The 13,781-nt window shown below is 43.0% G+C and overlaps 1 protein-coding gene across 1 annotated transcript in view; it reads left to right on the forward strand.

Moving 5' to 3' along the window:
• Positions 1–708: 708 nt before the first annotated feature.
• The window catches only part of CEP76 (centrosomal protein 76), a 40,870-nt gene continuing 27,797 nt past the window's right edge, over positions 709–13,781 (forward strand). The window contains exons 1-5 of the mRNA XM_024212590.1: positions 709–834; positions 8,599–8,754; positions 9,133–9,214; positions 9,478–9,702; positions 12,135–12,320. Coding sequence (XP_024068358.1) covers positions 772–834; positions 8,599–8,754; positions 9,133–9,214; positions 9,478–9,702; positions 12,135–12,320 — 712 coding nt within the window. The 5' untranslated portion in view covers positions 709–771. The remainder of the gene's footprint in view (positions 835–8,598; positions 8,755–9,132; positions 9,215–9,477; positions 9,703–12,134; positions 12,321–13,781) is intronic.

Consider the following 13,781-nt stretch of genomic DNA (forward strand, 5'->3'; position numbering starts at 1 on the left):
AGTATTGTGTTCAGTTCTGGGTGCCACGATTCAGGAAAGATGTGGACAAATTGGAGAAAATCCAGAGACGAGCAACAAAAATGATTAAAGGTCTAGAAAACATGACCTATGAGGGAAGCCTGAAACATGATAACCGTTTTCAAGTACATAAAAGGTTGTTACAAGGAGGAGGGAGAAGAATGTTCTCCTCACCCTCTGAGGATAGGACAAGAAGCAATGGGCTTAAATTGCAGCAAGGGAGGTTTAGGTTGGACATTAGGAAAAACTTCCTGTCAGAGTGGTTAAGCACCGGAATAAATTGCCTAGGGAAGGGACTCTCCATCAGTGGAGATTTTTAAGAGCAGGTTGGACTTACATGGGTTAGGAATGGTCTAGAGAATACTTTGTCCTGCCATGAGTGCAGGGGACAAACTGCTATCTGTAGGCATTTGCTACATCAGGTAGCAGTTTTTTACAACAGCAGCTTCTTACCATCCACTACCTATCAGTAACTGCTACCGGTAGCACATTGCTGCAGGGAGCAGTTTCCTACACCGGCGATGGAGGAGAGTCTGGTTTCCATCAGGCGTTTGAGTGAGGCACCCTCGCGCCCTAGTTGTGCGCCAGTTCGAAAAGCGGTTGCGGGGGGAGGGGAGCGCGCGCGGCCGCTGAGCGTGGTGGGTGGGGCTGGGAGAGAGGAGCCCCGCAGGGGGTGCATGAGCGAGGACGGGTCGGAGCTGGGTACCGGGCAGGGCGCGTGTCCTGTAAGCGCTGCCGTGCTTGGGGCTCGCCATGGCGTTGCCCCCGGAGAAAGCCTCGGAGCTGAAGCAGATCATCCGGCAGCAGCTGACCCGGGTGAGGGGCGGGGGGAGACCGGCGAATAGCCCCCTCCGCCGTTGGAAGCGCGCGTGCTGGGTCGGCTGATGCCAGGGCTTTGCCCCGCGCGCATGGGGGGCTCGTGCCACTGCCAGCTTTTGTGTGTGTGTCTCCACCCACATTCTAACGCCGTTCGGGGGTAGGCAAGTGCCCCCACCCACGAGCCAGCCTGCAACCTCGAAGGGAGCCGGTGTGTCCCGTGGGTTTGTACCTCACCACAGCCACAATTTGGTGGTTCTTTGGTTTTTCCATTTGTGGAGGAGTTATCTGCACCTTCTGTGCGTTGCCCAAATGGGGTTAAGTGCTGCCCGCTGCATAGGGGGAAGGCAACGTGCCTGGACTTTTTCATTGTATCTCCAATCAGGTCTTTGATTGGAACATCGCAAGCAGTCCATGACTCGAGCCAGTGAGTGCTGGCAGCTTTTCTGCTGGCCTGTATCCTTGACATGTGGATCTGGAAAGGCTTCGTGGGTTTGAGTTGGGAGAGAGGGAGTGAACTGAGGTCTAGGTGTATGAGTTGGTCCAGAGTGGCCAGGATCTTGTTGTACTCCTGGACCACAGCAGCATCTCACCTGATGTTGACTGACACGATGCCTTCCAAAATGGAGAGCCCCAGTATTGGTTGGCATTGATTTGAGAGAACCACTAACAATCCTGAGTGTGACATTGATTTCAGTGTCAACAAGATTGGTGTGGAAGCTCTTGCATACACACTGGCGCACAATACTCTGCTGTTGCCAAGACCAGAGCTTGTACTGATGTTCGAAGCATGTGTGCATATCATCCCCAAGATGTGCCAGTGAGCTTCTGGATGCTGTTAGCCCTTGTCTTTATCTTCTTTTTGGTGTTATCAAGGTATTGGCGATAGTTCGGCATCTAGTTGAGGGTAACTCCAAGGTACCCTGGGTTGTAGTCAAATGGTAGAGGCAGACCACTAAAATCCACTTTCAGTGGCACTTTGGTATGTTTTCTCATATGTAAGGCAGAGCATTGGGTTTCAGTCGCCAAGTTTTGAAATATGTCTCAAGTGTCTGGAGGTCATTGTTCATCACCTTTTCTACGGCCTCAGAGAGACGCTTGTGTTGCTAGTGCAATATTGTTTGCATGGATGAATTTATGGGATGATGTGACCAGATTCTCACTTGTGTAGAAATTGAATAGTGCAGACAGATCTCTGTGATTTGCTGGTAGATTTACCAAGACGTACAGTGAATCTTGTGTTACTCAGTATCTCGGTGATGAGTTTGATGGTTGATTGGCATGAGAAAGCTAATGGTAACTTCAACAGAAGATGTTTGCGCCATACAGTATCTTATGCAGAAGACAGATCAATGAATGCTGCTTTTAATTAATGCTGATAACTGGGTTCTATGTAGTCAGTTAAGGCCAGCACCCGGTCACACTAGTTGTGACCATTTCTAAATCCGGCCTGCTCTTTGGGCACCAGTTGCTGCAGTATCTGCTGTAACCTTTGAAGTAGGAGCTGCTCTAACAGTTTATAGCAACTACTAAGGGCTGGTGGCTTTTTGGGTCAGTAGCCTCTTTTCTGGGCTTCAGAATGACTATGATCTTGGCCCCCTTTCCACTCTTTTGATATGATACCGGAAAAGTGGACGTAGCTGAAGAAGACTACTAGCCACCTTCAGACCAAGGTTTTTCAGGAATTCTGGATATATTCTGTCCATTCCTGCTGCTTTCCTGGACTTAGTGTAGGAAAGACCCTTGTCCACTTAACCTACTGTGTAGGGGACAGAAAAAGATGAAGATGCCAAGGAGCAGATGACAACCTTTGTGCGGTTTGCCCTGTAATGCAAAAACACAATGAATGTAATCAAATTGGCGACTGAACCTCCTTATGGGATCTCCTGGTCAGAAAAGCAATGGCTCTGGTCACTAAGTGATTTCAAATAAACAGCCTCCCAATATGTGTCCTGCCTTGTTATCCTTCCCTCTGCCTCAGGGTTTGTTTTAAAAGTGAGGTTTTTCTTTCTACTCCCGTTTTGTTAGGGCAAGTATCTGCTTGCCTAATTATTGCTCCCTTCCAACATCTGTTTATTATTCCTTCATTTTGTTTCTCCTCTCTGCTCTGATTAGTCTTTTCCTGGGCTTGCTCCATCTGTCTTTTTTTATATATCACAAAAAATACCAAGCTCAGACCCCTTAGTCTGTTTTTTCTTTCTTCTCAATCTTTGGGAGAGCTGGAAAGGTACATAGGCCATAGAGAAAAGCTGTGATTTCAGTTATGTGAAGTGAGACAGAGTGGGTAAGGTGAAGAGAGAAAAGGAGGTTGCTGCAAAAGGCAGGACCTTAAGAGAAGACTCTTGCACCATCAGCTACCAAATTGTGTAACAGGACAGAGTAGGCTAGCGGTAGATAAGTGAAAGGAATTGGGAGTAGGAAAAGACAAGGTCTTTGAGGTAAATTGGAGAAAATTCATGGAGGGCTTAGTTTTTTCTTTTAAAGATGATGAAGTTTGAACTGGATGTTGGAACAGACGAGAACTACGTGAAGCTTATTTATAGACATTTCTGTGGTACTTAGCACCATAGAATCAGAGTACCTCACTTACACTAATTAATTTAGCCTTACAATGTACCTGAGAGATTGGGAAGTATATTTATCCCAACTTTACAGTTGAGGAACTAAAATACAGAGATTAAGTAACTTCCATATGGTCACACAGGAAGTCTGTGATGGAACCAGCAACAGAACCCAGATCTCTTGAATCCCAGCCTAGTCCCTTGAACACAAGACCATCCTTGTAGGACGAGGGTATACTAGACACAATGTGTGGGCAGAACTCTGGAGTCTGACACACAAAATGATACAAAAGCATGGATAAGATTTCATAATGGTCAGATTTGTAGATATGTAGGAGGAGGAGAGTTCATGGTCTGGAATGCTGTCAAGATAATGGACAGGGAAGCCAAATAGTTGAGACCTGGTTTACACTTGAGTTTTACCAGTAAAGCTATTTTAGGTAGGGGATGAGGTTTGTTTTTTTGGCTTTTTTTACTGAAACACTTATACAATAAGTCCTTTACCAGTATATGCAGTTATGCCAGTGTAAAGGTGTATTAAACCAGTATAGTTATTTCCTTACCTGAATGGGAATAACTATAACAGTATTTAGCATCTTTTTACTGGTAGAACTGCTGCCACACTAGGGGGTAATAAAGCTTTGACTATACTAGTGTAGTTGATGCCTGAGTCAAGGTGGGGAATAGAGATGAGTCTGAAGATACTGCTTTTGTCCAGAAGAAGTACTTCTGTCTTGAAACAGTCATCTAAAAAAAATGTAGAGGAAGCTGCATGTTAACTTAAGGTGGAGAGGGTGAACAGAGGAGAGTCGTTAAACTCGAATCAGTGTTTTATCTTAAGAATATTTAAAATGGTCATACTAGGTCAGAACAGTAGTCCATCTAGCCCAGTATCCTATCTTCTGACAGTGGCCAACGCCGGGTGCTTCAGAGGGAATGAACAGAATAGACAATTTTTGAGTGATCCATTCCCAGCTTCTGGCAATCAGACCCTAGGGAGATCCAGAACACAGGGTTGCATCCCTGACCATCTTGGTTAATACCCATTGATGAACCTATCCTCCATGAACTTATCTAATTTTTTTTGGAACCCAGTTATACTTTTGCCTTTCAACATCCCCTGGCAGCAAGTTCCACTGGTTGACTGTGCATTGTGTGATGAAGTACTTCCTTATGTTTGTTTTAAATGTACTGCTTAGTAATTTCACTAACTTTCTAGTTCTTGTGTTATGTGAAGGGGTAAATAACATTTCCCTATTCACTTTCTCCACAGCATTCCTGGTTTTATAGACCTCTATCATATCCCTTCTAAGTCATCTCTTTTCTAATATGAACAGTCCGTCTTTTTAAATTCTCCTCATATAGAAGCTGTTCCATACCTTTAATCATTTTTGTTGCCCTTCTCTGTAACTTTTCCAGTTAAGTATGTCTTTTTTGAAATAGGAGAGACAGAACTGCATGCAGTATCCAAGGTGTGGGAGTATGATTGTGGCACTATGATATTTTCTGTCTTTTTATCTTTCCATTTCCTAATGGTTCCTAATATTGTATTAGCTTTTTTGACTACTGCAGCACACTGAGCAGATGTTTGCAGAGAACTATTCAGGATGACGCCAAGATCTCTTTCTTGAGTGATAACAGCTAATTTAGACCCCATCATTTTCTATGTATATTTAGGATTATATTTTCCAACGTTGATTACTTTGCACTTATCAACATTGAATTTCATCTGCCATTTTGTTGCCCAGTCACTCAGTTTTGTGAGATCCCTTTGTAACTCTTTTCAGTCAGCTTTTGACTTGCCTATCTTGAGTAATTTTATATCGTCTGAAAACTTTGCCACCTCACTTTTTACCCCCTTTTCCAGGTCGCTTATGAATATGTTCAACAGCACAGGTCTCAGTACAGATCGTTGGGGGACCCCTTTATTTACCTGTCTCCATTGTGAAAACTGACCAATTGTTCCTACCCTTTGCTGCTTATTTTTTAACCAGTTACTAATCCGTGAGAACTTTCCTCTTATCCCATGACTGCTTACTTTTCTTACGAGCCTTAGATATGGAACCTTGTCAAAGGCTTTGTGAAAGTCCAAATACATTATAGCAATCTGATCACCCTTGTCTGCATGCTTGTTGACACCCTCAGAAAATTCGAACAGATTGATGAGGCATGTTTGCCCTTTACAAAAGCTGTGTTGACTCTTCCTCCACTACTTCTGGGTGAATTCTGCATCACTGCGCATGCACAGAATTCATGTCCCCCACAGATTTCTTTGCTTCTCTGCAGAAAAAGTCTTCTGATGGGGAAGCAAAGGGAAGTCCACAAGAGCAGTCATGTGCCCCTCCACAGCAGCACAGGCAGGTTGGTTCAGGCACCTGGAGCAGCCGGTAGAGATATAAATCACCACTAGGATGAGGGGTGGAAGGGCTGGGCAATCATGCATGTGAGAGGGAGAGAGACAATCTGTCCCTCTTGCTCACTATTGCAGCACGCTTGGCATAGAGAAGCAAGGGTTTGGGGTGTTTCTGAGGAGGTAGGCATGGGGCAGAGCAGAATGTAGCAGCTTGCCTGCTTAGTGAATTGTTCACGTTGTCTTTTGTGAATTTCCCCAGGAGTATAAAACAGGTGTAAAAGTTTTAAGGCTCCTTTATATTGCCAGAGTGGTGTAAAGGACAGTATGGCCTTATGAATGATTATGGTGCTTTAGTGATTAGAACAGGTCTAAATTTTTGGGCTGAAAAAAATTCCTATCAAAATGTTCTCCGTGAACTGTTTGGTACTTACCTTTCTGGAAATGGTCAGCAGCCAATATAAATTGTGAGTTTGATTCCCCAGCCCTCACTTGCTCTTCAGTTGCCTGTGAGGTAACACTGAGCATATGGCTGCATATATTTGTTGACCAGTAACTAGAAATAAAGGGTCAAACCTAGCTACATTACTATTAGACAAAGGGGTTTGGGGATTTCCTCCAGTGCTCCCCATTCCCATTCTCCATCCATTGTATTGTAGTTTAAATAAATTACCAAAATAAATGAAACTGGCATGATTACATTACATTATTTTTGATAAATAAAATGGGCAGAATTTTAAAATATTGTGTGCAGAATTTTTAATATTTTGGCGCAGAATTCCCTCAGGAGTACTCAACATACTCTGTTCATCTCTGTCTCTGATAATTCTGTTCTTTACAATATTTTTCAACAAGTTTGCCTGCAGTTAGGCTTACTGGCCTGTAATTGCCAGGATCACCTCTGGACCATTTTTAAAAAATCTGTGTTACATTAGCTATCCTGGTACGGAGGCTGGTTTAAACAATGTTTTACATACTACTGTTAGTAGTTCTGCAATTTCATATCTGAGTTTCTTCAGAACTCTACCGTGTGATCCTGGTGACTTATTACTGTTAGTTTTAGAACAAATTGATCAATTACCTTTGTTTACATCTCATTCTGGGATAGTCCTTCAGATTTGTCACCTAAAAAGAATGGGTCAGTCTGGGACTCTCCCTCACCATACTTTGCAGTGAAGGCCAATGCAAATAATTCATTTAGCTTCTCTTCAACAATCTTGTCTTTGATTGCTGTTTAGCACCTTGATCGTGCATTTTCCCCACTGATTTGGCAGGCTTCCTGCTTCTGATGTACTTTAAATATTTTTGCTTTAGTTTTTGGGTCTTTGCTAGTTGCTTTTCTTTTTTGGCCTGTCTAATTATACTTTTTACAGTTGACTTGCCAGGGTTTATGCTCCTTTCTATTTTCCTCGGTAGGATTTGACTTCAAATTTTTAAAGGATGTCCTTCTGTCTCTAACTGCCTCTCTTACTCTGTTTAGCCATGGTGCCATTTTTTTTGGTCCTCTTACTGTTTTTTTTGTTTTGTTTTGTTTTTTTAATATATGCATTTAGTTTGAGCTTCTGTTATGGTGTTTTTAAATTGTTCCCATGCAGCTTGTAGGCATTTCACTTTTGTGACTGTTCCTTTTAATTTCCATTTAACTAGCTTTCTAATTTTTGTTGTTTCATTGAGGGATATGGCTTGTTTAAATATTGTAGGAGAATCAAAAAGTAGTGTTTTTAGATCCTGTCAGAGATTGGGTAAATTATTGTACAGAATGTAATATAAAGTTACTCCTGATGGAATTCTGTGCCAAAAAATTAAAAATTCTGTGCACAATATTTTAAAATTCTGCATATTTTATTTGTCAAAAGATTACAATATAATCACACCAGTTTCAATTATTTTTGGTCATTTGTTTCAAAATACCTGTCAGCAAGTATGTCTGTAACAGTACAGAAAACACAAAAGATTCAGGAAATGTTTTTTGACAAATAGATTCCTTACTAGGCATATTAATACAGAACTCTGAGTAATAATTCATTTAAACTACAATACAGAACCATATTTCCCGCACTCCTCAGAAAAAATGCAAAGGCTTGGGAGAGTCAATGGTAACGGAGGAGCTGAGGGAGAGGGAAGTAAATTGCTGGGGAGGAGCCTGGGTGTGAACTTGGAGGGTTGTTGGGTATGGGTGGGAAAAGGTGTGGAACAGGTTTTTTTGGTGCGGGGTGGGGAGGGATTGTTGGGGAGCTTCTCCCATGCAGACCCTGGATGACCCGTAGCCTCTCCCATTCAGTCAGGCACATCTGCCCCTGTCCCCGTGTGTCTCTGTGCCCTCATCCAGCCACTCCCCGTCCGTTGTAGCTTTGCACCCCCTCCTCCATCTCCACGTGTCTCTGTATCCTTACCCAGCCTCCCTGTGTCCCTGTACCCACTCCCCCTGGTCCCCATGTGTCTGTGTCCCCACCCAGCCACTCCCCTGCCCCTGTGTAGCTCTGCATGCCCTTCCCCATCACCATGTTTCTCTGTGCCCCCACCCAGTCACCCTCTGTCCCTATATCCCCATGTGTCTCTGCTCCCCCTGAGGCCCTATGCTCCACTCCCATTCAGCCCCTGCCCCGGTCTGTCCTCCCCCACTAGCCCTTATGAGCCCCTGTCTGACCCCCCGCCCCAGAACCCTATGCTGTCTCCCCATAGCTGGGAGCTGCTGCTATTTTTGCACCACAGTACCCTCTGGTGGGCAAAAGGTGGACTGCAGTAACATTTTGGCAGAAGCTTTTTTCTATGCAAAAATCTGCGGGGCTCATTAATTGTGCACATGCGCAGTAGCGCAGAATTCTCCCAGGAGTAATAAAGTGTTCTGTTTAGATGGATGTCCATGGCAGAATCCGAGAAGTACTTGCTGAGACTATACGTGAAGAATTAGGGCCTGAGCATCAACAGTTATCCGCAGAAGATCTGATGAAAGCCCTAAGACGACGAGGAATCATTGATGATGTTATGAAAGAACTTACATTTGTAACCGTGAGTAACTTTTGAAAAAGAATATGTGAATCAGGGTGAAAATATCATCATCTTGGCATTGTGGAAATTCTTTCACTAGAGAGTGAAAGCTCAATGCACTCAAATGTTACTTATATTAGCTTTAATAATTGCTACCAAATTGTTAGCAAATCAGTTTAACATTTACTCTGACATCATTGAATGACACTATTGTTTCTTGAAATCAGTTGAAGTTATGTGTACAGTATTAAACTATCCAGTCAGAGGGAAGGTCTTAGCCACTCATGAGAAGGGTGGTGTTTGAGGCATTGTAGGGGTGGGAGTGAGGGATTCTCAGGGTTTCAAGAGCGTTATTTCCTTCCTTGACTCTTTAAAAATGTATTTTAACTATAATTCTAGGATATGAATGACAGAGAGATGACTTCAACTCCAAAACCTTCTACACATTTTGTTGACAGACAACCTCCAGTACTGCAAAAAAGTATGTTTTTGTTAATATAATATCTGGATCATAGTTCCATAAGAAATATGAAATTTTACTTACAAGATGTAAGGTTAACTATTTGAACTTAATGAAGTTTTGATTGTGTTTTAGGAATTCAGTTAAAATAATTACCATAATGTACAGAAAGCAAGAGGTTTTCCATATATCTTGTGACCTTTTTTTATTAGTTTACTGATGTTTTAAAAACATTTCTTAAGACCTGTTGGCAGTTTCTTCACATTTATTGCTACACTTTGCAGCTAACATTGACCCAACACGAAGGTATCTTTACCTTCAGGTTTTGGGTGGAAAAGCTTTTCTGGAACATCTGCAAGAACCTGAACCTTTACCTGGTCAAATTTGTTCTACCTTCACTCTGTGTTTGCACTTTCGAAACCAACGTTTCCGCTCTAAACCCGTCCCATGTGCCTGTGAACCAGATTTTCATGATGGTTTTTTACTTGAAGTACACAAGGATAGCCTAGGTAAGGAACACCGTAAGTCTGAAAATAATGTCACGTATTGTGCTAACCTTATGGAGTGGTTTCAAATTATTTGATATTATTTTGATCAATAATATAGCAAATACAAGTGAAAGTGTTCATTGTCTGATGCTTTATTTTTTCAAAACTACATTCACCTAATCATGATTTAGTTGGAAATGTAGGGATTGTTTGTGACCATTGCAATAATTTTTGAGTATTTATCATATCAGAATTAAAACATGTAGATGGATTAGATCACATTAGAGGTGGCTAAAATTAATAATTTTAGCCTGTCAATACAGATGGTGGCTACTGCCACATCTATTGTTGGCTGTAGGCTTTGGTACAATAATACCAATTCCTTTCCTAAAGGGATACAGAAAGAATCTGTTAACTTCGGAAAAACAGTCAAAATATGTTGAAAAAGGAGTTTAATGGGCAAGATTATTACCATGTTGTAAACCTCCAAAATATTTTAATTGAATTAACAAGATGAAACAGGATGTATGTCATGCTGGAATATTGCTGTGCCTTGACTGCATCGTTCCTGGCTAGATGCCTTGTAGCCACTCAGACTAGACATATTCTATTGTTCTATTGAAAATATTAGAAGGCCATATCATTATTTTTTTATTGTACCAAAATAACGTATGGTTCTTTTGTTAAAATAGTCAGATAGTAAAACAGCAGATGAAGAGTCCACATTTATGCATACAGTGGTATAAATGAAAACATAGGAACATAAGAGTTGTCGTACCACATGAGATCAGTGGTTCACCTATGTTACCAGATGCTTCAAAAGAAGGTATTAGAAAGCCCATACAAGATTATTATAGAAGAACCGGACCACGGGGGAAGTTTGTTTCTAACTGCTGTCAGTTAGTAGTTGGCTTGTGCCCTGAAGCATGATGGGTTATATTATTTATTTTTTAAAGTACCCCAGCTAATGTAATTGAGGATATTCTCATTAAATACCTATCTTTTAAAATTTTTATTAAGAGCTTTCCTCAAATATGTCTTGTGGCAATGAGTTCCACAGGTTAAGTATGCATCGTGGTTTAAAAAATCCCCCAAATATTTCCTTTTATCAGTTTTAAATTTGTTACCTTTTCATTTAACTGAATATCTCATTGTTCTTGTATTATTAGAAAGGTCAAACAAGAGTGCCCAAGTTTACTTTCTCTAACAGTCATTATTCTCTGTACATGCATCTTGACCCCTTCCATTTGTCACCTTTGTAAACTAAACAACCCTAATATTTTCAGTCTTTTCTCATATGGAAGTCTTTCCATGTCTCTGTCATAATTTGTTTCTGAACCCCTTCTATTTCTCCTATATCTTCTTTTGAGATTGGGGGAGATGAGTGGCCAGAACTGTTTGCTTTTTAACTTGCGCAGTAATTTAAAAAAAAAAGTTTTAGAGCAGGGGGTTTCAAACATGCAGCCCGCGGGGTGATTTTTTGCGGCCCGCGAGCCCCTCGCAGCCCCCCCGCCCTCCCCCAGTGTTTACCAGAGCGGCGGCCGGACGTGCACCGGGAGCAGGGCAGGCTCCCTGCCTGCCTGCCCTGCGCCGCTCCGGGAAGAGGCTGGAACGTGGGGAAGGGTGGGGGCGGAGGGGCTGTTTCTGGCTGTTACTTTAGGCAGCGCCCCCAGCAGCTCCTATTGGCTGGGAACGGGGATCCGCGGCCAATGGGAGCTGCTGGAGGCGGTGCCTCAAGCAATAGAAACGCACAGCCCCTCCGCCCCCCCTTCCCCATGTTCCAGCCTGTTGCGGGGGCAGGGCAGGGAGCCTGTCCTCCCCCTGGTACGTGCCGGGCCAGATCCTGCCCCCCGATCCCCTCCTGCAGCCGAACCCCCTGCCCTGAGCCCCCTGCCGCACCCTGCACCCCGACCCCCTGCCTCACCCCTCCTGCATCCCAACCCACTGCCCTGAGCCCCATGCCGCACCCCTCCTGCACCCCGACCCCCTGCTGTACCCTGCACCCCAATCCCCTGCCCTGAGCCCCCTGCCGCACCCTGCACCCCGACACCCTGCCGCACCCTGCACCCCTCTTGCACCCCAACCCCCTGCCCTGAGCCCCCGCCGCACCCTGCACCCTGACCCCTTGCTGCACCCCACGCCCCAACTCCCTGCCAGGGAAAGGGTGGGAAGAGGCGGGGCAGGGGTGGGGCCTCATGGAAGGGGTGGAGTGGGGACGGGGCCGAGGGCAGCGGGGGGGCAGGGGGAAGTGTCAGTAATTCGGCCCTCGGGCCAATGTACTAGTCCTCATGTGGCCCTCGTGGTCATTTGAGTTTGAGACCCATGTTTTAGAGGCTATAATTGTGTGTGCTCTTAAAGCAATTCTAGTAGGGAGAATTTCTAATTACAGTATTGTGATTGAAGTAATCTATCTGTAATGTGCTTGTTATTTTGTATTGGTCTAATAATGGCAGGTGATGGAAGTAAAATGGTGGATGCAACCACTATGTTATCAATATGTGATCCAGTGCATATGGTTCTGATCAAAACTGACACGTTTGGTGAGACCACATTAGTGGCATCTTATTTCTTGGAATGGCGATCAGTCCTTGGTGCAGAGAACAGAGTAACAAATGTTGCTGTAGAACTTCTGGGTGTAGGTAAGATTAAACACTTCAGCTATAATGGCAAACTAAAAATTGTATAAAAATTGCTTGTGGCTGAAACCAGTATTTACAATATGGTTTCATCATGGTTTGGCTAACTAACATAGAATAATATCTCCTAATAAATTACATGGGATACCTGTAATCTTCTTTCCTGTCATCTGATACAGAAAATATAATATTCCAAATTCGCTTCTATGATTGGAGAAACTGTGAGGTGGGACCTCCCCTCCATTTGTATTCTGCAGAGCTTAAATAAATAACCAGACAAGACCACCTAGCCAGACAGATCCAAAAGATGAGGCTGACCACCACCAGGAAGTTCTAGGGTCAGCCTGCAGAGAAGCTCATATCCACTTACTGTGAAAGGGGAGGTTGCTGGATTTTTACCAAGGTGCAGTCTTTGAACCCTGGATAGGGGCTTCATATTTTGTCAGCCTATAGCTAGTAGCGATGTCAAATCTGAAATTTCAACTACCACAGCAAATGGAAGGGAGAAGGCTCTTTCTGTTTACCTGCTCTAGAGCTTCCTGGCTGCTGCACGAGTGCAGGGTTTTTGTTACTCAGCTCTTTATCTACACCCCTTGCAACAGTCAAGAGGTTTAGGAGGAAAGAAGTCTCTGGACTCCACCTGTCAGCCTTTGTGTTTGCTCACTTTTTATGAGTGAATATTTCCCTGTCTGCCTCTTCTGCTCATACCCCTCCAGAGCATCATTGGCGTGAAATTGACATTCTCCACAATTTCATTGCTCTTCAGAGTTCTGAATAGCAGTTTTAAAACCAGCCACAGAGAGCATGTGTTGTGCTCTCAGTTCTACAGGTTACCGTGATTGACTAAAGCATGTTGCTGCTAAGATAGTAGTTCAGTTTTAAATGTATAGGTTTATCATTAAGTGTAGCTTTAATATATGATTTTTTCCAAATTGGGGTGGAACTTTTAAGTCTTGAGGCACTATAGTTTAATGGACCAGACATGGACTTAGGATAGGAGGAAGAAGATCTTGACTTCCAGTCCTAGCTCTGCAATAGACTCACTTTGTACTCTTGGGTAGGTCACTTGAGAGTATTTTCTGTCACAGTTGCTACATCTGTAAAACAGGAACAACTTGCCTACGTATTTTAGAATATTGTTGTGAGGATTAAATCATTACCGTTTGTACATTTTAGGTATTACATAAGTGCTAATTTAAAAAAAAATGTTTTGTTTTGTTTTTGATGGATTAGTCCAGTGTTGATGTACAAGGAGTAAAACCCTGACAAGAAGCTTTTTTAAGAAAAAACAACTCTGCTATGACCACACCATTGTTTTATATTACCTCCAATACTTTTGTGGATTTTTTTAAATTAAATAAAAAGAACCAAATAGCTCACTGACAAAATAAAATTATTCAAGAAGTTTAACACAAAACCACAGACTTGGGTAGAAGAGGGTCTGAAAAGTACACAAAAAACATT

The sequence above is a fragment of the Terrapene carolina genome, unplaced genomic scaffold, assembly GCF_002925995.2.
Source record: "Terrapene carolina triunguis isolate 2854851 unplaced genomic scaffold, T_m_triunguis-2.0 Scaffold58, whole genome shotgun sequence".
NCBI classification, from domain to species: Eukaryota; Metazoa; Chordata; order Testudines; family Emydidae; genus Terrapene; species Terrapene triunguis.